The sequence below is a fragment of the Canis aureus genome, chromosome 12, assembly GCF_053574225.1.
Source record: "Canis aureus isolate CA01 chromosome 12, VMU_Caureus_v.1.0, whole genome shotgun sequence".
Lineage (NCBI taxonomy): Eukaryota > Metazoa > Chordata > Mammalia > Carnivora > Canidae > Canis > Canis aureus.
Genome location: NC_135622.1, coordinates 20,506,995 through 20,531,073, shown reverse-complemented (window position 1 = coordinate 20,531,073; position 24,079 = coordinate 20,506,995). Strand labels below are relative to the sequence as shown.

The 24,079-nt window shown below is 37.1% G+C and overlaps 1 protein-coding gene and 1 pseudogene across 7 annotated transcripts in view; one reads left to right on the top strand and one right to left on the bottom strand.

Annotated features, from left to right (window-relative positions):
- Positions 1-24,079, bottom strand: part of CTNNA2 (catenin alpha 2) — a 1,080,823-nt gene that overhangs the window by 721,970 nt on the left and 334,774 nt on the right. For all 7 annotated transcript variants that reach the window (XM_077843060.1, XM_077843058.1, XM_077843061.1 and 4 more), the window contains 2 exons: positions 20,020-20,139; positions 16,101-16,367 (listed from right to left, as the gene is read on the bottom strand). In XM_077843060.1, coding sequence (XP_077699186.1) covers positions 16,101-16,367; positions 20,020-20,139 — 387 coding nt within the window. The remainder of the gene's footprint in view (positions 1-16,100; positions 16,368-20,019; positions 20,140-24,079) is intronic.
- LOC144324637 (procathepsin L pseudogene) lies at positions 3,267-4,296 on the top strand (annotated as a pseudogene).

Here is a 24,079-nt window from a genome sequence, read left to right as displayed (position 1 = left end):
TGCATAATTACAAATGCACACTCATAAATGAAAACACAATAGACTTAAGAGGACAAAAAAACTGCAGAATTAGGATCACTGATATTAGGAAAAGAAATAAATGTGAGGGCAGCCCCGGTGGCTCAATGGTTTAGCGCCGCCTTCGGCCTAGGGCCTGATCCTGGGGATCCCGGATCAAGTCCCACGTCGGGCTCCCTGCATGGAGCCCGCTTCTCCCTCTGCCTGTGTCTCTGCCTCTCTCTCTGTGTGTCTCTCATGAATAAATAAATAAAATCTTAAAAAAAAAAAAAAAGAAATAGATGGGAAATCAAAGTTACTGGCAATGATTTGGGAAACAATTCCTTTGAAGGTTTTGGGTCTAAAACAGATACACAACGATCTATACATTATTTTCTAGCAGAGTTTTCACCAATAAAAAACAAATTAATTTGTTTTTTCAAGTGTGTGGCAATCTGAATACTGTGTGCTACTTATCTTTGATTGTGAATATCTAATATTGCAGAGTCTATTTTAAGAGATCGGCCAATATCAACTGAATTTACAACATAAAATTTGTTGTACAACATAAAATTTGATCAACCAGGAGCAGCAAATTTTGAAATTTAGTATCTAATGTTTAGCCAAAGAGGTGAATGTAGATTATTTTCCAAGAATAATTAAATTATAAAAAAAGTTTCTAATGTAGCAATTGAATAAAAACTATTTCTCACTAGCACCCAGGCTAATGTGTAGTTTTGCATCAACCACTCTACAATGTGGTTTTTTACAGGATTTCATTAATTCTCCTAACAAACCTCTAATGGTCACATTAGGCCCATGTTATCTATGGAGACATGGAAGCTCACAGACCTGCTCAGGCACCAGGAAAGGTAAAGAAGAAACCAACTAAGTCCCATTTGAAACACAAAGACCAATGGCTTCCTCTGCTTCCAGACCCATGAGCAACAGCTGATCTACCTGTACTGAACGGGGAGACCAGAAAGAACTTCAAATTTTCTTGTTAAGCAGAACAGAAGAGAAGCATGAACACTTCTGGTTTTTAGAAAGACAACTTCAGTAGTGATGTGAGGAAATGGGTTGAGGAGGGATGGAAAGAAAACCACTTACTAGGCCACTGTCAAGAGGAGATTTGTCAGAACCATATCCCAATATCTTAACTACCAATCATAAGTGAAAAATGATCAAGTTGGGGGGGGGGCTGCAATGGAATTTTTTTCCTCAAGGAATTCCCAGTCATATCATCAAAGTAAGACTTGTATTATGACCATAATAAAACATGATGTAGGCTAACAAATGGGGGCAGCTAAGGTGCTTTGAAAATTTCAGTGTAAGAAGGAACTTTATTTTTTGTTCAACATTAGAGCTTCCCCAAAATAGAACAAGTAATTTCCTACAATGGTTTCCTCCCAATCATTTCTTGCAAAGACAGAAAATTCACCTACTAGGGATGCTGGAGTACAGACTTTCTATCTTATGGTATGTGAACATGATGGCTTCAAATATCTTTACCAGCTTTGAAGTTTTATAGAGCTATGAATAAAAAAAGGTCTTAGTAGTAAATTAGCTCCAGAAATGAATAGATTACATGAATTTCTCTCACTCTTACTCTTCAGAAATACCTAGTGCCTAATCATCAAAATGTCCCAAGTTTTCTTTGTTCACACCATCTAATTAAACATCACTTTCCCCCCACATTTTAAATGTTTCTTAAACTTTAAAAAATGCTCAAAAAGTAGTACTCAATATTATACCACGATCAACCAGGAACAAAACTTTTTTTAACACTAAAATTGAGAATAAGTGAGCATGGATTACTCCAAATTAGGTAACTGATTAACCATCTAGTTGCAAAGGCAATTTTTTTTTTCCCCACACATACTCTTACTGTGTAAAGACAGTATTTGGGGAGATTTTGTTGCACCTACATCCCTTCATTTAATAACCCTTTGGACTATGCAAAACTAGCAAATTTATAGGTGCTTTGGTGTCAACCCTTTTATAGATCTTTAATTCTTAGTAAAAACAAGGGAAAGAGTATCTGCTATTTGTTTAAGTACATATAGTTGCTATTTGTTTAAGTACATATAGTTAAGCTGATTTTACCCTTTAACAATTAAGGAATCTATGTATCTAAAGGAGAAAAAGTCAGAGAGAGAATACACATAAACACAGCAAATGGGGCAAAATATTAATAGGTGAAGTTAAAAGAACATAGAGGTATTCTTTAATATTTTTATATTTGCAGTATATCTCTGTAAACAGTTTTAAATTTCTCAAGTAAAATATATTCTTTTTAATTAAGGGATATTTGTGAAAGTATAAATTATAATGTATATATATGTATATACACACATATATATATACACATACACACACACACCCCAGATGTTTATATATAAGCATAAATTATAATGTGTATATGTGTGTGTGTATATGTATGTAACACCAGATGTTTATGGGGTTTTTTTTGGTTGTGGTGACTACAAGCATTTTTTCAATATTTCTTCCTAAAGTTTCTCATTCATGCAATATATACATTCAGGCTTATTGGGTATTATCACTGCATTTTTTTTTTCACATTTACCTTACTGCAGGATAAGTAATTTCTTAGATACTAGAATGTTAATATTATGTCTGCCTTTGCCTTGTATCACTTTAGGTTTATTTTGCTGCTCCATATTTTAAAAGTGATTCTGGTGTGTAGGTTTGAAAGAATCTGAAAAGAAAACCAGCATGCATTCACAGGCCAAAGGGTTGCCACCACTCTGGAGGTTGGTGACAGATCAAGTACGTTATCTTTTCCAACCTAAGAGATCTACTTCAGATCTCCACAAATGTTATCTTTCTTCACATCTGTCATAGGACTCTGTCAAAAAAAAAAAAAAAAAAAACTTTTCCCCTGGTTGATGTTTCTGTGCTATGCTATGCCAAACACAAGACTCTTTTGAGAAAATGTGGGATTTAAAAATCTGGATCATTCATTCAAGTCAATACATGCAAATATTCTTCACAATGATATTTGTTTTCAGGTACAAAAGATTCTTAACTCTTGTGCAAATCTGGTCAGTTTTGCTAGATTTGGAAAGTATCCTAGGGATCACTGCAGTCAGTTCAAACTTCCCAACTAAGAATTCATTTGGCCTTCCAAGTAACATGCATAAGCATCTCCTGGAAGAAATGAAGCTGTGGAATGTATTTAGAACAAAAAGAAAATAGAAGGAAAGATCTAAGCCTTTTTCTTATATAGAAAAAATTATGGTGATTCCTGGGGTTCAGCGATCGGTGGGGTGTGCCTGCACAGCTGTGGACGCCACAGGTTTTTGAAACATGAATCCTTCACTCTTCTTGACTGCCCTTTGCTTGGGAATAGCCTCAGCAGCTCCAAAACTTGATCAAAGCTAAATGCAATGGTACCAGTGGAAGGCAATGCACAGGAGATTATATGGCATGAATGAAGAAGGATGGAGGAGAGCAGTGTGGGAGAAGAATATGAAAATGATTGAACTGCATAATCGGGAATATAGCCAAGGGAAACATGGCTTCACAATGGCAATGAATGCCTTTGGTGACATGACCAATGAAGAATTCAGGCAGGTGATCAATGGCTTTCAAAACCAGAAGCACAAGAAAGGGAAAGTGTTCCAAGAACCTCTCTTTGCCGAGATCCCCAAATCTGTGGACTGGAGAGAGAAAGGCTATGTAACTCCTGTGAAGAATCAGGGTCAATGTGGTTCTTGTTGGGCTTTTAGTGCAACTGGTGCCCTCGAAGGACAGATGTTCTGGAAAACAGGCAACCTTGTGCCACTGAGTGAGCAGAACCTGGTGGACTGCTCTTAGGCTCAAGGCAATGAGGGCTGCAATGGTGGCCTGATGGATAACGCCTTCCAGTATGTTAAGGACAACAGATGCCTGGACTCAGAGGAATCTTATCCATATCTTGGAAGGGACACAGATACCTGTAACTACAAGCCTGAGTGTTCTGCTGCCCATGACAGTGGCTTCGTGGACCTCCCTCAACGGGAGAAGGCCCTAATGAAGGCAATGGCTACTCTAGGGTCTATCACTGTTGCTATTGATGCAGGCCATCAGTATTTCCAGTTCTACAAATCAAGCATTTATTTTGATCCAGACTGCAGCAGCAAAGATCTAGATCATGGTGTTCTGGTGGTTGGCTATGGCTTTGAAGGAACAGATTCAAATAATAAATTTGGATTGTCAAGAACAGTTGGAGTCCAGAATGGGGCTGGAATGGCTATGTAAAAATGGCCAAAGGCCAGAACAACCACTGTGGAATTACAGCAGCCAGCAATCCCACCGTGTGAGCTGATGGACCACAAGATTAGAGGACTTAAGGACAGCATATCTGGAGGAATTTTATCTTAAAACTGACCAAACCTTTATTGTGTAAGATAAGACACTTGAATCATTGAGGATCCAAGTTGTGATTTGAATTCTGTGACATTTTTATCAGGGCAAAACATTACTACTACTTTACTGTTATATATGGCTTTATAATGTTGAAGACTCATTACTTAATTCTAAGACTTTTGACTTCTCATTTTTTTCAAAGGATATATAAAACCTTAACTTTTTTTTTTAAACTTTACGTTTTGAAATAAATTTTAATTTAAAAAAAGAAAAAATTACGTACATTATGACAAAAGCTTATTTTTAAGATTTCCAAACATACGCCAAAATAATACCAAAGAAAATAACACCAAGATGATTATCAGTTTAGTAGCCTTCAATGATCAGAATAAACTTAAGTGTGAAGAAGGTTATAGAAGATGACAGAAGACATTTCAAACAGACAGATGCACATGTGTCTCATCCTTTCCGAGAACTGACTAAAGTACAAGCCTGGGAGATGAGAAGGTTGGCTCCAGAATTTCTTCATTGGATAGCTGTAGGAGATGCAAACTAGTAAAAGACGAGGACGATAGGACTGGACTTAAAACTGTACCAGCCAAACAAGCATATTCTTCTACTTAGATTGCACCATTATTTGGGGGTATCTTTAGGGACTTAGAGATCGAGAGGCTAGCACTTTCTGTACCATTCTTGGCCAATACCAGCGAAATGGAGACTCATAATCATACTTTGGCTATGAGAATAATTATTTGTGTCACTCTGAACTAAGTGTTTAGGTTCTCTGGAAATCACCTTCTGCATTCATGAATGGGGTTATATGGACTCAACAATAAAAGGAGGCTATTAGTAATCTTTGATTCTCTGCATCATCCAAGTATTAGAAATTCCCTCTGATTTATAAGTCTATGTTCTACTCTAGGGATATGGATCCATCCTGCTCCTCATCACAAAGGAGGGGTTTAATTCCGAAGGTTTTCAAGAGAGTACTAGTGATAGAAAAGCTGAACATTAAATGTAGGAATTAATGTCTTTTCACACTGTTTTTTCCTTATCTTTTGTATTAGGCTTTTTTTTTTTTTTTAATTTATTCATGAGAGACAGAGAGAGAGAGAGAGAGAGACCGACAGACAGAGACACAGGCAGAGGGAGAAGCAGGCTCCATGCAGGGAGCCTGATGTGGGACTCGATCCTGGGTCCCCAGGATCAGGCCCTGGGCCGAAGGCGGCGCTAAACCACTGAGCCACCTGGGTTGCCCCTGTATTAGGCTTTTTAAAACAAGTGTCATGTCTTGTTAATTAACTGTGGCAAAAAGATATCACTTGGGTAGAACATGTTGTTAAAAAGTAATTACATAAGGGATCCAATATCTACCACTATTTAGCCAAAGTAAACAAACACTAATTTGAAATAATATATGCTCCCCTATGTTTACTGCAGCATTATTTACAATGGCCCAGATATGAAAGTAACATAAGTGTCCATCAATAGACGGATAAAGAAGATGTGGTATGTATGCATAAGTTTGTAAAGACATGCACACACATAAAATGGAATTTTACTCAGCCATAAACAGAATGAGATCCTGCCATTTACAACAATACAGACAGACACAGAGGGTGTCATGCTAAGTGGAATAAGTCAGGCAGAGAAAGACAACACCGTATGATTTCACTTATATGTGTTATCTTAAAAAAACAAACCATCAAGAGACTCTTAGAGAGTACTGGTGCTTGCCAGAGGCAGAGGGTAGGAGGATAGGGCAAAACGGTAAAGGGAAGTGAGAGGTTCCATCTCCCGGCTTTAAGTCACAAGCATGAAAAGTACAGCAGTAGGGAATACAGTAAGTGACACTGTAATAACGTATGGTGACAGAGGGTAACTATGCTTATTATGGGGAGCACTGTATAATGCATATAATGCACTGTTGAATCACTATGTTGTATACTTCAAACTAATATAACATTGTGTATCAACTATATTTTTAAAAAATTTAAATTCGTTCTTGGGCCAGGTGGAAATTTAATCTATGCTTGGAATTTCTCCTGGGATATAGAATTGCTTTTTATTTCAGGATTGCTTACATTTTGGCCAAACCTTCCTTGGAAGCTATTATATATTAGGGTATGTATGTGGTCAAGGGAGAGAAAATGATTACTTTATCTGTAGCTACTGTCAAGGGATATTAATGACTTTTCAATCAGGAACCGCTCCCTAAGTCTTTTCTAGGGAATAGTTTCTATACTAACATTGGATGGAAGGTATCTTTTTGATATTTCTGTTAAGGGAGGCAAGGAGGAAAAGACAACTAGCGTTTATGAGTGCCTACCAAGGTTGAGGCACCTATGAATGTTCACCCCATGTAACTATTATCACCATCCTGATGAGTCAACGTTATTACTCCATTTTATAGCTAAAGAAGTAGAGGCATAGAGAGAAGAGGTTTATGGTCAGATTCAGACACAACCTTGTTCTGTTTGTCCTACGCTACACTGCCCCATTGTCCACAAGTATGACCACTGTAACTAAGATGACCAGCATGGGACCCAGTCATGCCCTCAGCGATATTGGCTGCCTGACAATTTTATTGCCACACATGCATCTGTGGGTAACCATTTCCCGTCAGCCTTACCTTAATGGACTCGTACAAAAAGAACAAAACAAAGTACCAGAGAACATTTGGAGAAATGAACAACAAAATTAAACAGGTTATAGTAAAGTTTCCAGAAAATACTGCTGGATAAGTTCAGGATATATATTAAAGAGTTTGGTTAATAAGAATTCAAAATTAGTGTTTTCAGTGGGAGGGGCAACATGATTACTTCACATTGGAATCAAACCAAATGCTATGAATGAGTACTGAAAACATCCCTGGTACCAGAACAGGGGGAGCACATGAAAGGAAAAGGTATGATGCTGAAGGACTAAGAAAAGGACTTCTAAGGTAAGAAATCATTAAAGAAGCTAAGACTGAGAAGATCAATATTTTATTTTTTTTATTTTTTAAAGAGTTTACATGTATGAGAGTGTGAGTGGGCAGGGGGAGGGGCAGAGTGAGAAAGAGAATCTCAAGGAGGATCTGTGCTTGAGCACTAAAATCATGATCTGAGCCGAAATTAAGAGCTGGATGCTCAACCAACTGAGCCTCTCACGGGTTCCAGATCAGTCTTTTAAACTATATTTTTTCATCACTAAATAATTCACTAGATAGAGTTCATTTGATTCCCAAGTTTTAAAGTATGTCTAAAAATTAAATGACAATCAAAATGATATTTGCCATCACGTGTTTAGACAATTTAGAATATGATACATCAATAATTATTTACATTTAGTACTAATTATTTGAAATAAAGGTAAGCTCAGATGCACAGAACCTGCCAATATTCTCAAAGGAGAAAATTATTCTTGGAGGAAAAATATAGATTCTGATATTTTCTCTCACTAAAAGAAAAGAAGATTGAAAACAGTGATTCCAATTAAAGACAACAGGGAGGCAAATAAGGATTTGAGTTGCAACTTCCAAATATTTCAAATCCTATTATTTTTTGCTCAATGAGTTTTTATAGCTCCATATTTACTAACTGAAATGTAGAAGAGAAAATTAAATTGTCCTGGGATATTTCCTTGAAGTAACTATTTCAAAAAATGACAAAAAAGTGAATGATACTATTGAAAACATTCCTAGGTTTATAACACCTTAACAAACTAAAGTTGCTTCAGACAAGAAGCTAACAAGAGGTGTCAATATCCCACAGTTAAGGTTTTTGGAGAGTAAATGAGGATATTGGATAAATGGATCCTGGGGAGCGATGTGGTATGGCTCAGGGAGCAAAGAATATGTTGTTGATGTTGGATGACCTGGTCCCACACTCAGCCAGTAGAACCACCTCAGCTCTACACCTTGACTAGAACTTCCCTTTCAACAAATTCATCTACCTTTCTATCCATCCTCACCACTTTCCCAAGGCTGTAGGTCTTTCAAAAAGGATTAATGCAACTTCCATTGCATGATTTTAGCATACAAAATGGTACCTTAAAAAAAAAAATGGTACCTTAAGCTGATTTAAAGTTCTGTGAAGGCAGACTATACCCTCCCCATATTGATATCATGAGTCTGGGCCCACAGTTTGTATTTAGGTTGTGCTAGATTTTACAGGTATTTAGAAACCCACTGGAGTGTTCTTGATGTTCTATTTGGCCACCAGATGTCAGTATATGATAAAGAATCCTGTAACACCACTGTTAGTTTCTAGCTAGAAAGGCTTAACAGGCCATTTTGAGGAGTTTTAATTTGCCCAAATAGAAAAGAACAGAAAAAATTTAGAGGCAGTCCATTGGGATAAAATATAGAGAAAAGCTGAGGATCACTGGACCCTACTATCCCTCAGTTATTGATACTATGTCCTATCAGAGGGGAAAATCTGTCTCTAATTTTTTTTTTTAAGAAGCATGTGTAAGAGTTTGTTTCTAACAAGTAAAATGTGAGTTAGTAAGCACAAACTAATGAAAGCTCAATTACACATAAATAAACTAAATTAGGAAAATTCTAGATGTAGAATTTAGATTTAAAATGTTCAAAATATGTATCTACATGAATTATTAGGCTTCTAATAATCATACTGTTGGGTAATTGATTAAGAGCTAGAAAAAAAAACAGCACAAGGAAGGAAGTTATATCATACTAAAAATCAAATATCCCACAAACAACTGAAACTTCTTAAGCCTCCTTATTTGGAATTAGAAGAATTTTTGGCCTTTTTAATTAACTAAAGCTTGCTATATAAAATATTCAGTTTTGATATACAAAAATAAGAAGTCTGGTTCTCAAGGACTACTGATGCTCCTCCCTCACCATTGCTCCCAACCATCCACTCTTCCCATGCCTATTCCAACAATGGACTTAAGACATTGATAACCTCTCACCTTAACCATTCCCACTGCACTGCAGCTTTGTCCCTTTGGAATCATTCTACATACTGCAGCCAGGAGGAACTTTAATAACAAAAATTTGACCATTCATTCCTCTGCCTAGAGCACCAGCAACCTCTTTTTTTTCTAAGATTTTATTTATTTATTCATGAGAGACAGAGACATAGGCAGAGGGAGAAGCAGGCTCCATGCAGGGAGCCCGATGTGGGACTCAATCCTAGGTCCCCAGGGTCATGCCCTGGGCTGAAGGCGGAGCTAAACCACTGAGCCCCCCAGGCTGCCCCACCAGCAACTTCTTAATGTCAGGTTGAAGCTCAGTCCCTTTCAAGGCCTACAAAGCTCTCCAGGATCTTCCTCCAGCTTATCCACTTAGCCTGGTTTCTCCTCATTTCCTGGGTTCCAGAATGGGGTATTTTACTGAAGATTGCTTCTGCATGAAATGGTGTTCTGAGAAACACTCTCATTCACACTTTAGCATGTTAATTCCTACTCACACACCACCTCCTCACACATCACTCTTCTATTATTTCTCTGTCCCTAATCTTATCACACACACCCAGTAGGTTAGGTGCATACTATATATGTATATGCATATCATATCATTTATGCATTACGGTAACTATAGCTGTTTACTAAGCATTTCTCCTTTATGCCTTGTAGCCCTTCATTCTTTTATCTCATTTGGCACACTGTAAAAGCTCTTACTGATCTTAGCTATCCTAGAGCTAAACCTTATTCCCAGGCTCAGATACCATCTCAGCAACCCAAGGTCACACTTTTTTTTTTCCTTTTTTTTGAAATTTACAGAGCTTGGAATAGCTGCCATATACCACAATCGAAGTCCTGGGCTCTTCCCAATGTCCTGGGCTACTTCCAAAGGCCATTAAATGAGAACCATTTCATAGGAACATGGCAGAGATCATTAAAGAGTACTAATAAGGGCGCCTGGCTGGCTCAGTCAGCGCATATGACCCTTGATCTTGGGGTTGTGAACTCAAGCCCCATGTTGAACATACAGCTTACTTTTTTTTAAAAAAAGTACAAATACAGTATTGAAGAACATATATAACAACTATAAGCCTTGAAAAATACCGACATAAATTCAGACAGGCAGAAAGCTGCTGAATTTGCCTGTTCCATCTTTTTTAGTACCTGAATTAGGAATCCAGAATTTCTTTCCCGAAGCTAAAAGGTTCTGCTTACTGGCTTTCAATGTTATGCATTTGGCCTCCTGCTTGCTAATTGCTTTAGGATATAAGTTACATCTCACATTTTCCTCATCAGTGTGTTTACAATATTTTGCCAGGGCTTTCTCCTTTCTTTTCTGTCCTCATTCTAATGCAATACAGAGGAAACATCCTGTTCCTAATCTACTCTGGGTGCTTCCAGATGTCTGCAGTCAGAAGGACTTTGTAGAATGTCAAAGAAGGAGAGGAGATCTGGGGTAAGCCTCCTTGATAAATGACTATGCTGATTTCCACAGCAAAAGGGAGCGTTAGAATTGGGAAGGAACTCAACAAGATGCTCTGTGAAAATGTATTTCTCCAAGTAGGCATTCCATCTTGCCTGTTGTTGGAGAGATCATAAAACCCTTGCAGAATCCCTGAGCCAGCCGGAATTCTGGTTTGTGGCTCCTTGAGGAGCATCTAAGAATTAATCTCACTATTCAAAGCTGTTAAGAGTGAAGTTCGGAGGAGGGTGTCAGTTGAAAACCTCTACTCCTGCAGCATAGATCTGAGGTCATGCATTTGGGCTTCTTACCTAAGATACCAGTACAGTACTCCAGGTTTCTACTGGACCTGCATTCCCACCTTGGATCCTAGAACCTAGGCCTGGGTTGTCCTTACTCTTGGGTGTCCAGAAACGTCCATGTTCCAGAAATGGGCTGGAGTCCTGGTATGAAGTGAGTTACCACCTGGACTCCTGTTTCTTAACTAGGTTCTTCCAACTAGAGCTTCTAGAATGTCTGTGCATACCTGGGACAAGCACAGTTAGAATAACCTTGGGACTGTGACCACTGTAGTGTGGAGATGCTCCCTAGGGCACAATTCTCCCATGGCTGCAGTTAGCCTCGGTCCCCTAACCTTGTCAGATGCAGAGTCCTGCTATCTCCATTGGTCTGTGATGCAGATGCCATATGATGCTTTATGCTCACCTTCCAATACTTCTATCCCCTGAATACTAGGTAGGCGGGAAAACTAAAATTAGATCAAGTAAATATATTTAAAGAGAAAGAAGCTGGTAGCAAAGGGAGGGACAGAAAACAAGAAACTAGAGGGAAGAGGGTATGAAAAATCAGGTAGAAATAGGAAAGGCAATTTATGTAGAGTTGGTAGGTCATGGTGACATGTCAGCTAGCTCAATATGGCTGAGGCCAGACTGTCTTACTCTTCAAGTACAGATGTTTAAATCTTGCAAATTCAAAGTAATACAAAAAAAAAAAAAAAAGAATATGGTTAATACCATAAAGATTTCCTTTCTATTCCAAGGTTGAAGCAGTTGAGAACTAGAAAATAATAGCACATAGTTTTAGGGGTCTTTAAAGACTGAGACACAGTGCTACAGAGGAGGGACAGGAGTAGAGGTTAGATGATAAGGTTCAAAGAGGTAAGGACTAGTGAGGTCAAGACATGCAAGCGAGGACTGGGATTTTCTTAAAGAACTCTAAGGAAAATAGTTAAATATGAGAAAATGGTAAAAACAGTAGTCTTATGCTTTATTTTCTTTCTAGGCTGTAGCACAGAAATACATTTTTCTATAGACTGAGGGGATGGAACAAGTGGAGAAGAGACACTAAATGTACCAAAATTAAAAAAAAAAAAAAAGAATTACTAATCAAGCAAATGCACAGGGCAAATGGGAAAAGTAAGAAAAGTTACAAGTAGAAAGCTTAAAGTTAGAGGACTCTATCTCTATCTCTATCTTATCTATCTTTAATTATCTTATTTAAGAGAACATAAAAATTTTAAAAAGGGAAATAGCTATTAATTATAAAGACTGGGTCATGAATAGTGTTCATTTCCATTTTTTGAAAGTATCTTCACCTACAAAAGAAGCTTCAAAAAACAAGATACAGTATATGTTCTCTTTAAGATAGAAATTCTGTAGGGATAACTTTTAATTATCCTCTACCCTCCTGTTAAAAGTTTTCTGGCAATCAAAATTGACATTATAACAGGATTTACTTCTGAGTAGTCATTATATTTTTTAAAAATTCTTTTTAGTATTCCTTAGTAGTTTCACTAGATAAAATTAACCACCTGGAGCTGCCACATTTTAAACGGAGACTGATTTTTCTATTGATTAGTGATCATTTTCTTTTTGCTGTTTTATCATTAGAGACTCTCTTGACAGTTTCAAGTTGTTAAAAATACTGTGTTTTTTTCTTCATTCTTTTGCTTCATGAATCACTACATCAACTATTCATGTAGGCAGAATAATAGTGCCAGAAAATAGGTCACCATGCATTGAGCCATAATTCTAACTACCAGATAGAAAAATCAGTCCTGTAACTTTACATAAGTTAATGTAAAAATACTAATTTTTACCTTGTTCTTAGTCAACCATCAAACTTTAAGTCACTTCTGCATCCTATCTTCCATAAAACTGAGTTTGGTACACTGGCAACTAATATGAAATGTGTTTCACATTCAACATGAGAGCATGCTAGCCATGCTGATGATGAAACTGTATATTTCTACATTTCTTCTCACTTCAGGATCTCAAACATTCTTTGCTTTTTAAAATCTCCATCGCATTGGCAAGCCATTAAACCAAACATCAGGAAGGGATATTGCCAGAAAAACAAGTCACAGGAAGTTTGAATGAGTTTCCCACCCAATGTGGTATTGATTTGTTTAATATCTGAAAATAGCATTTAGGATTCAAGACAGATGTCTGAATTCTAAACCAATTTCAAGTCAATATGCCTAGGGAATAAAAAAAAAAAACCAAAGTATTCATTATGCAACTACAGAACAGAAATGTATAATTCTGTGACAAAGAGAAGGAGAACATTATTTTTAGTGAGAGAATTTCCAATATCATGAAGGACTATGTAGGTTTGCTGATATCAAATAATAGAAAATTTACAATTGGATATTTACCTACTATCTTGTCATATTCAATAATACTTTATTAGCATTACTACTTTTGAGAGAGTATTAAAACTTCATTTACTAAATTTTTAGGGAACCACACCAAATGGAATTACTATCTATAAATTACCAATTTACATGGCTCTACATGTTGATTTTTGTCAACCAATACATTTAATAATGAAATATTACTTGGTTAATATATTTAGCTAATATATAATTATTTAACATATACTTAGCATAAGAAAAATTATTTAGTATAATAAAATAGAGTAGTTAATATGCCATGTTCTATAAAAAAGTTATATTCATGTATTTCCTTCCCAAAACCGTATTCGTCTAGTGTATTGCTACAGTTATAAAACACAAAAAACAAAAAAACACCAGTTGAAAGTTTAATATATGTCAACATACTTTGTGAACAGATTTTTCCCACATGGCCTTAAGTTATAGTTTAGTTTATAGTCCAAAGCTCATACTACAATGATGCCTTGATTGTTAAGTTCATTTTGAGCAAAAGCGCTCATTGAGGCGATTCTAGATACACAGAAGGGAAAGCTGGAGTCCTCTCACTTGGGCAGAAGGTGGCAGCAGCTGAAGGGTCTGACTGTCTTTCAAGGGTGTTCTTTGTATGCTATGCTTCTACTCTATCACTAGGTCCTCATGGGTTTTATTTACTTTTTGACTGATTATAAAAAAAGCATTTGTGTCAAAATCTGACTAAATAATCCACCTTTTAACAAATTTTAAAAAATACCATTTCATAAAGTAATTTTGTATTTGAGATTGTTTTGCAACTTTCTATTCTGTTTAACTGATTAGGCATTTTTTGGTCTAATGCACACTTTTAAAATTAATGTAGCATTATAATGTTTTAATATCTGAGTACAACACCTGCTCATTTTCATTTCCTTAATATTTGGGCTTTTTCACTCTTTTTCCAGAAAGAAACTTTTATCATCACTCTGTCAGGTTGCAAAAGAACTCAGAATTTTTATCGGGATTGTCTAGCCATTATAAAAATTAGAGTCAATAGTTTTCCTACCCAGGGTCAGGTCATCATTTGCCTAAAAGTACAACTTACTACTCAGTGATTTTTTTTTTTCCCCTTTGGTCCTCCACATTTGTATCAGGATTATTTCTAATATAGGAAGTAAATTAAGGAATAAAATAAAGCCAACAAATTATTGTTCATTTTTGTCAATAGGATCTATTTTTCTTCTACACTTTTGCACTTGGGAAATCTATTGTCTTCTGTTATGCTTATTTTAAAACTGATAACCTTACTGAACTCTATTAGTTCCAATGGATTTTCAGTTGTCTCCTAAAGCTTTGTGAATTACATTTTAAGCCCCAATTTCTGCTGTAAATGCTTTAAATTATATTTAATTATTACAAAAAACCTAGTGAACAGTATACAGTCTAAGCTATATATATTTTGACTAACAAAAAAGAGGAGACCCCTGTGAAAACTGCAAATGGCTATCTGAATTGTTATAATTATTCCTCCATTGTATCTCACAGCTTTATGTCTTTAGCAATCACTGTTTTGTTCCTGATCCGCTTTGCTAGTCAGTCATCCCCTGCCAAAAATTCATGTCAACAGATCCAAAAGCAAGCTCATCATCTTTCTCCATAGCTGTTAAGCAATCTATTTTTCTCTTATGAATTCCTGTAATAAGTGTTTTATCACTTAAAAGGTATTTAACACATTTTACTTTCCCATTTCCCTACAGGAAAATACAATCCGTGAAAACAGATACAGATTATTTTAAATCTTGGGCACCTGGGTACCTCAGTCGGCTAAGCATCTGTCTTTGGCTCAGATCATGATCCCAGGGTCCTGGGATTGAACCCCATATTGGACTCCCTCCTCAGTGGGGAGCCTACTTCTCCCTCTCTTATTCCCCCTGCTTGTGTTCTCTCTCCTGTCATATAAATAAATAGAATCTTTAAAGAAAAAAAGATTCTTTTAAATCTTGGTAGCTCTCACAACACATGTAGGCTCTCACACTGAATACAGGATGAACTCAGATGAATTCCAGCTTCCTATAGGTGGGCCTATATCCTGACCCAAGGAAAGTAAGGGGTATTAATTACATGCATCCCTCTCATTCACTTTGACGCCATCCTCCCATTGTTTCCCTCATTGAGACACAACCCCAGAAAGAGCGGGTGCAGAATGTGGGTCATTCATGGGTTCAACATGGGGTGCTACCCAGAGGAGCTGATTCTAGAGAGACAAGGATCCCATGTGGGATCAGAGGACAACAGAGTATGTCATAGATTTAAAAGGAAGACACTGAAGAAGATACTTCACCCAGTGTAACATAGAGGCAATCTAAACCTACACTGCCTATGACATTAGTCCTTTTAATCATCCACATGATGAACTGTCGCAAAAATAACTAGTGGTATTAATATTAAAGGTATTAAATAACTAGTGGTAAACTAAGAGTTTACAGGGTTTCTGCTTGCATAAGATCAGGTCCTCTTAAACACAGTTGTAAGATCCTTAAAATACAAGAAAACTAGGCTCTGCCCCTACGCTGGATTCCTAATAACAAACACATTATGTAGTTCACCTTATTATCACAAGCCTTGAAGAAGGGTAAATCCATGTATACTATTATGGCCCTTCATCCCCCAAATAATTTCTTTCAATGCAAGTGTATACTCCTCTGTGTGCATCACTGGGATACTTACATCAAACTCATTCAGAGCTGCAGCCAACTCGCCGATGCCTGTGTGGCCTTTGGCTTCATCAGTGGGCGAGGTAGCTTGAGCAGCATTGGAGATGCCAGCAATGGCCTCCTGGACTTGTTTAAATACATAATCTCGATTGGCTCTCGTGGCAGCAACATCCGGGTGGCGGAGAAATGCTTGGGAGGCTGTGTACAGCATCGTGGCATTTTTCTTCAGAGCCCCTCGGGCAGCTGCCATCTCATCCCGACAGTGAGGGTCCTTCAGCTCCTGTGCACGCAAAATAGGAAACTTGTCACATCCACAAAGGTTGCCACAGAAGCATTTGTTCTAGAACTCAGAGTCACAAACTAAGTTTTATAAACCATACTGAGTTTTATAAACTATCTATTCTCCCCCGTGCTTCCTCTAGATGCCAGGACTTTGCATATAATATTCTTTCTGTATGAGATACCTGAATACCCCTCCTCTACCTACCCTTTCACCTGACATGGCCCATCCTCTTGGAGCATACTCCATCCAGTTTCCTAAGCTATACTCCCTTCTATCTGCTCCCACAAGCCCGTATCCCCTCCTTTCATCAAAATTTATTATACTTTATTGCATTTACTTGAACACGTTTCCCTCCTGTATTTTGTCTACTGATAGCAGGAAGCCTTGTCTATCTTGCTTAGCAGCTCTTAACTCATTAGCAGTGTTTGGCTCATAAAAGGCACTCAAATATGGTTGGGAAAATTGTAAAAACCAAGCTACCTTGTCAGTAGCTTGGTGGAACAGTGTTGTTCTCAGCAGATAGAAAACCCAAACTTTAGTCTCTGCTACTGCTTGCCTCCCTATTCAATTACAATTACAAACATTGGCAATCAGACTCTTCTGAGTTTTGCTTAGTCCATCACTGCCTCTTCATTATTATTTCTGGAATAGTTTTTTTTTTTTTTTTTAAAGATACCTTTAATGGCAGCTCAGTCATTGAGTTTAGGGAATAAAAAAAGACCAAAGATGATTTGTCTTCCTAGTTTTGGCTGTCAAAATACCACCAGTGGGGAGTCTTTTGATCTTCAGCTTTAAAGAATATTGTTAAGAAATGTTCACATCATTTATGGAAATGTTAAAGACGGTGCTGCTCTCTGACACTATGTAGGATTGCCAGCTGAGGAAAAATCTCAGAATTTTTTTTCCAGCTTCAAATTATCATTAAAGGTTATTTGAACCACTGGGGTTCAATTTCTATTTGTTCATTCAGTCTGTAGTACATAAACGGCTTGGCAACAATGACATCCTCTCTTTTATTGGTCAAAATAATCATCAGAGAGGCACATTATATTTTTTATCTAGGACTGTAAAGACAAATTGACACTAAGGAACAATTAACTGAACCAACTGTCCTTTTTTTGTTTATGTACTAACAAATTCATGCCAGTCAACGTAATTTCTTTTTTTTTTTTAAGATTTTATTTATTTATTCATAGACACACAGAGAGAGAGGCAGAGACACAGGCAGAGGTAGAAGCAGGCTCCATGCAGGGAACCCGAAGTGGGACTCGATCCCGGGTCTCCAGGATCACACCCTAGGCTGCAGGCAGTGCCAAACCGCTGTGCCACCAGGGCTGCCCTCAACGTGATTTCTAATTTGGGGTTATTTTTAGTCTTGGCATGAACACAAATAGGCAACCAACACCCGAGTGTGTTCTATATGCTAGGCAATAATCTAGGCACTGAAAGTAAGTTTCTCCTGACTAGTAATGAAGGGCCTTTTTAACTTCCAGAACAGAGGTCTGGAAAGTGCATATGTTACTTTATACTATACTTATAAAAAAAATCTAAACGTGGAAGTGAGAGACGGATGGAGTCTCTCCATACAAATATTTGAGGAAAGATTTGTTAATTACATAAAAAACCTGCAAACAATCTAAATGTTGAATTATGAATTTGTTAAGTAAATGACTGAAGCATCTATTTGATAGACTGTGGATATAATAGTTTTCAATAAAAATAGATAATATTTACAAGACAAATGAAAAAGCAGAACACAATATGCCTATTTATATACAAAGTAGGATTATAAGTAGAGTATGAAGATAAATAACTAAAAGACATTATACCAAAATTGCACCATTTTTTCCCCTGAGTGGTAGAGTGTTAAGTGTGTTTTTCCTTCTTCCAATTCTATTTTTTCCCCTAAATTTTCTTGGAAGTGTCTAGCAGTTAATTAAAAACAAGGTATTAATGAAATAAATTATATGTGTGGGTATTATATAAATATCTCATACATTCCCATTGATTTTAATACCCAGCTATATATACTGATGACTGGTGTTTCCATCTCCAACCCACATCTCTCTTCTATTTGACATTTTTACATGGATAGCTCACAAGCATCTCAAAAGTCAATGTATCTAAATATGAAATCTTAATTTCCATACCCAACTGACCCAGTTTTCTCCATCTCTATAAATTCACCATCTACCCATTTGCTCAAACCAGAACCTTAGAACTCAACTGGTTGTTGCCACTTTCTAACCTGACACATCTAATTTAACATCAGGTCTATTTTCAAAATAAATCTTCTTCATTTCCACCACTACCAACTCATCAAGACCATCTCTCACCTAGACATCAGCCCCTCCCAACTATAGCTGCTCTCTACTCTTCTACTCTCCTTTGTTCAGCATATCTAAAATATTAAAATGTAAATTTGAGACCCTGATGCCATACTTTGAACTATTCAAATACTACCCACCCACTTAAAATCCAAAAATTAAAAAAAAAAAAAAATCCAAAAATTTTCCATGACTGAATTTCTAGGCCCCTACCTTTCTTGCCAATTGTCCTTTCGGTTCACTAGGATCAAGATTCAATTTTTTCTTTTTTCTCTTCAGCTGTTTAAATAAGCTACGTAGTTTTTTGGTCTCACATATGTGCTTCAGAGTAACTTCACTCCACCCATCTTATATTTTGGACTATTACACAAGATTCCACTTGAATTCTGCTAATTACAAAATACTTAAATATCATCATCTAAAATCACATCTCTGTCTCTTACACAAAAAAGTATTGTAAGCTTTTTAGGGGCAGGAACTAGATCTTCGTCAAATTTATAGTACCAGTATTCCTTCAACGTGTCAGAGATGAACACTCAACACGTTTGTTGAATGGAACTTTCTTATTGGTCATAAACAATCTTAAGGCGCTAGGAATTGCCCCCAAATGTTGAATTCTAGGAACAGTCAAGAGGATGGGTGGAAAGGATTTTAACTGACCCCTCCACATTTGAAGAGGTTTTTTCCCTAGGGAAAAAATAAAAAAAAACATACCCTTGAGAACAAAACTCTAATGGTACTTAATGTGTAGAGCTGCTATCTTTAAAGGGAGACACAAGATCCCATGTGAGCCACCTTCATCAAAGTAACTCAAACTCACCTGTGTTATATCCTATACCCGCCCCCCCCACCCCCGCCATTTCTCTTTCTGCCTTTCCTTGATTTTATTTGCATTGTCTTCCTGGCTTTCATAAAGGTTTCACTCAACATGCTGCATATGCATTGTGGGGTCTATGGGGCTAGGAAATAAAAAGTAAGGCAAGTAAAGAGGTGGTGTTCAGAGAGCATCCATAGCACCACACAAAAGTTTGCTATTTTTTTTTTTTTCAACTGGGGAGTTTTTCCTACAGTGGAAAAAAGGTTAGAATGGTCCCCATCAGTCAGACAGGAGGCCAGTGACCTATTCTAGGTAGGCAGGGGCCCGAGAGTACCCCAGGGTCCACAATGATATGAAAACTGGCCGATGTAGGACACAGCCTTTTTTGATCATAGGTTCTGAAAGCATTTGATACTTTGATAGCCAGCAGATGAGGCTGATCTGTTGTTCAGGCCTGTAAAGCTAGGAAGTTACTTAAACATACATTTTCCAAAACTTCTCCCACCTGTTGTCTTCTTGCTGCTACATAGTTAAGTTTCACCATTTCTTTCCCAAACTCTTTAAAGCGATTTGCAAGGTCTTGCTCATTTGTAGCATTTTTGACAGCTTCCAGGGCCTCTTCCACCTGAGGTAATAAGAAACACTTATAAATGGATAGAATTGAAATATTAAACACATTGGAAATTGTAATTTGTAAAAAAATAAACAATTAGTATTTAAATAAAATAGAAGTACCCCTGATATGCATTTATAATCAGAATATTTATTCATGATACACAGAATACTTTGTACCTGGGAGACAGCTGCAGAACACTTGGAGCATTCGAACTATATTGAACTATTTTACTGGGTTATGATTCTGATAAGGAATACAGACTTCTAACTTCAAGTAGAAACATACAGGAAAATAGATCCAAGAAGAAAATATGGAATTTGAAAACAAATTCTAGAAATCTTCGGAGGAGAAAGTGCTTCAACAAAATCTGAAGGAACTCCTATAAATTTGAGCACACTTGAATCTGTAACCACACTTCTTGTCAACACCTCGGGAGGCCAGAACTAAAGGGACTGTACTTGTAAGCTGAGTCTACACCTCGCCATCCACTATAAAGAGGAGCTACTGAATCTGGAAAAAGCAAGAGAATTTGAAGTTTTGTTGCAGCTGAAGGTGGCATCAAGCACACCTTCCTAATGATGTGTCCTGCTTCCAAATTCCTGCCAACTGTGTCCTGAAACTTTTCCAGAGAGACCCTGGACTTCAGTTATGAATTTCACTAAGAAGTCCTTTATGAATGACTTGAGGAATGGGAGGTACTAAGCTCTCCTCTCCAGAATGATTTTAACTTTAACACGGTGAAGATTTCCACAGTTGGCAATGATTTAAGACTATAACACCTGTGGCCTCAATTAAAATTAAGATATTATGAAGTAACCGACTACATCATTGTCAGTCACGCTGCATTATTGTAGGAACAATTTTATCAGAGGAAATAACCAAGAACAAAACTTGAGTGAATAAGACACAGACAGGTGTTTGCAAAATCAAAAGTTCTTCTATATGAAAAGGGAGCCTAGTAGAGAGGCTTCCACTAGTGCAGGCTTTTGATAGAATAGAAAAAAGAACAGGCAGCTTAGAAACAGTAATGTGAAATATAGAAAATGGGGGCCTACCACAGAATTCTGATTAGTTCTTGTAGTTTGAGGCAAATCAAAAGAAAACATACAGGGAGTTCTTTGTTTGACAATGTAGAAAGCCACAAGTATCACTGGAAAAAGGACTGTTGTGTGTAAGGATGCTTTTTTAGAGACTCAAATCAAGTTACATTTTATGGTATGGAACGGGCCATATAAAGCATTTTCATAGTTTAATTAGAATATCATACCTCAAACTCTTTAAAACAACTAATCAGTAATGTCTCGCTTCCTAAATAGATTTATAATTATCTTAACATGGCTATCAACAGCATCACTGAGAGGACAGCTCTTGGCAGTAAATTTGTTCCTGCTGCTTATTTAAACTGTAAATCTTTCCTGAAGACATAAAAACTGGTTCCAGGGAAGAGCAAAATAATTATCTCTGAGGGAGCTAAATCTTGGATTTGTTCTAATATATATAAAAACTGTCTTCTTACCCATTATTAATCAGACCACTTTGGAGTATTGTGTTACACCTAACATTTTTTTCATTGGTTTTCTTTGAAGAATCCAGATGCTAGGTTGAATTTATGTTTCTAATTCAATCAAGTTTTTGTTTTTTTGAGAAACACCAATGATGGAGTCTGTCTGTGTAAAGGTCGACTTAGCCATACTTAGAGTTTTAATCTAGAAGGATCTAAGAGGTCACCTAGTAGAAAGTTCTCACCATAGAAACATGGAAGAAATGGGCCCAAAGTTGGGGGGGGCGGCGGGCAGTGAGAGAAGACAAATGGGATTGCTGAAGGGATATGAAGGCGAAAAAAAAGAGAGAAAGAGAGTCGCCAGGCACTTTTGATTTTTATATTCATTTGGACTTCTCAAGCTTTTATTTTTGAATAGAGCCAAAAAATCTTTTTCTTTCTGGATGTCTGGGTTAAAGGAAGTTGACTCCATATAAGCCAAACAAACACCGTAAAAAGCAGTTCTTTTACAGAAGAAGAGCCTGGGCCACTTTTCCCAAAAACTTTCTCTACCTCTCTGCACCCCACAGTGTTAGATCTAAGTCAGTATGTGTGAGGAGGGCCGTGAGTCAGGCTGCTCTTGTCTGAACCCCAGCTATGCCATTTGTCTGCCTTGTGATCCATGTAAGCCATCCATACCATGGCTATGTATCATTGGCCTAACGATCCTAATTCAACTGGGACAGACTGACCTCATTCCAGGGTCCTAGTAAGGATATTGAGTTGAGAGGATTTTAAGCGACATTGATGAAAGTATTTAATAAGTCACATATAACTCTCTTATTAAGGATCTGGTTTTATCACTAAATTAAAAATATTATATTGGGGGCACCTGTTGGTTAAGCAACCTCTGACTCAATCTCGGCTCAGGTCTTGATCTCAGGGTAGTGAGTTCAAGCCCTACAATGGGTTCAATGCTAGGCATGGCTACTTAAAAAAAAAAAAAAAAAAAAAAAAAAATCAAATACCTTGGAAATAGTAATTGCCTAAGTTAATACATGAGTGGATATAAGATTCTATATCTTATTACTTTACTTGTTAGCCATGTACTCTGGTTTGGCCACTGGTATCTCAGTATCATCATATTTTATGTCTCTGCCTCCTAAAGCTGGCCTTCTTGATTAGATAGTCTTTTTCCTTGATAAGCTGCCCCTCCTGATTAAATTTTGTTTTCTTGTTAACAAGAAAATGATTTCATCAGAAAGCAAGGATGAAAAAAAAAAAAAAAAAAAAAAGAAAGCAAGGATGATTAAATGCTAGCGTCATATATTCTTAAAGTGTCATGTTTAATGAAGCACAACAGTAATATAGCTTATATTTCCAAAGTTATTTTCAGCTGGTGCAAGAAAAAATAACACTTGTCAGTGTCATTGAGTACTTAGGAGATGTACCAGACACTGTTCTAAATGGCTTACATATACCTAATTTCGTCCCAGAAAACAGCCCTTTGCAATTGATAGTTGTCCTTTTATTTTATTTTATTTTATTTTATTTTATTTTATTTTTTTACTTTATGGGAGAGAGATTGAAGTCAGAGTATACAGAGACTTCCTGAAAGGCCTCACAGAAAGTGAGTAGGGGACCCTGGGTCTAAACCAAGATAGTTTGCTCTAGAGTTCATGCTTTTAACTCCCCAGCTCTGTTGTCTCAGTTTCCCAGAAAAGGATAGGTTTATAAAGTGGATGGGAGTTTGGGTTTGGATTCTACTGATCAACCGGTTACAAATATAAAGAGCCTTGCCCCATCTGATAAGTCTCTGGGTTTTAGTCATCCCACCTCTTTAATATCTTTAAAATTGGCCTCCTTTTCACAATACACCCTGCCATTGACTTCACCCAGCTTTTCTTTTATTCATTGGCCTGGATAATCTCAATGGTCTCTTCCTCAGTCCCCTTATTTGGACTCATCTCTCTTCTAATTCTTTCTCCACATTGCTACCAAAATTATTTATCTAAATCACAGCTCTGATTCTAATGTTTCTTGGTGGCTACTTGATGGCTCTCTATAATCTACACATAGAGCCCAAATGAATCATCATGTTCTCTGAGGCACGTGTATCTCCCTGTCCAACTTTCTTAGTGCCTCTCCCACCCTGCCCTCTATGCTCCAACAAGACAGAATCAATTATATTATTGAAAATACCCCAAATCCCTTCTCTTGCTCTCATGCCTTTGTTCTTTCCCTTGGTTTGTGAAGCTCTCTGTAGCTGATGTCTATTGTCTGACTTGAATATATCTTCTTTCGTATGGCGTGAGCACTCCCTTTGCATTCACTAACTACTCTTTCCCTGGGCTAGTTATCAAATCCAAATTCACACCTCTATCTGCTCTGTCAAAACATGGCTAGGCCTTTTAAATATTATTCCTTTCCCATTTGGCATGATGTTAAGCCTCGTTAATAGAGAGTGCT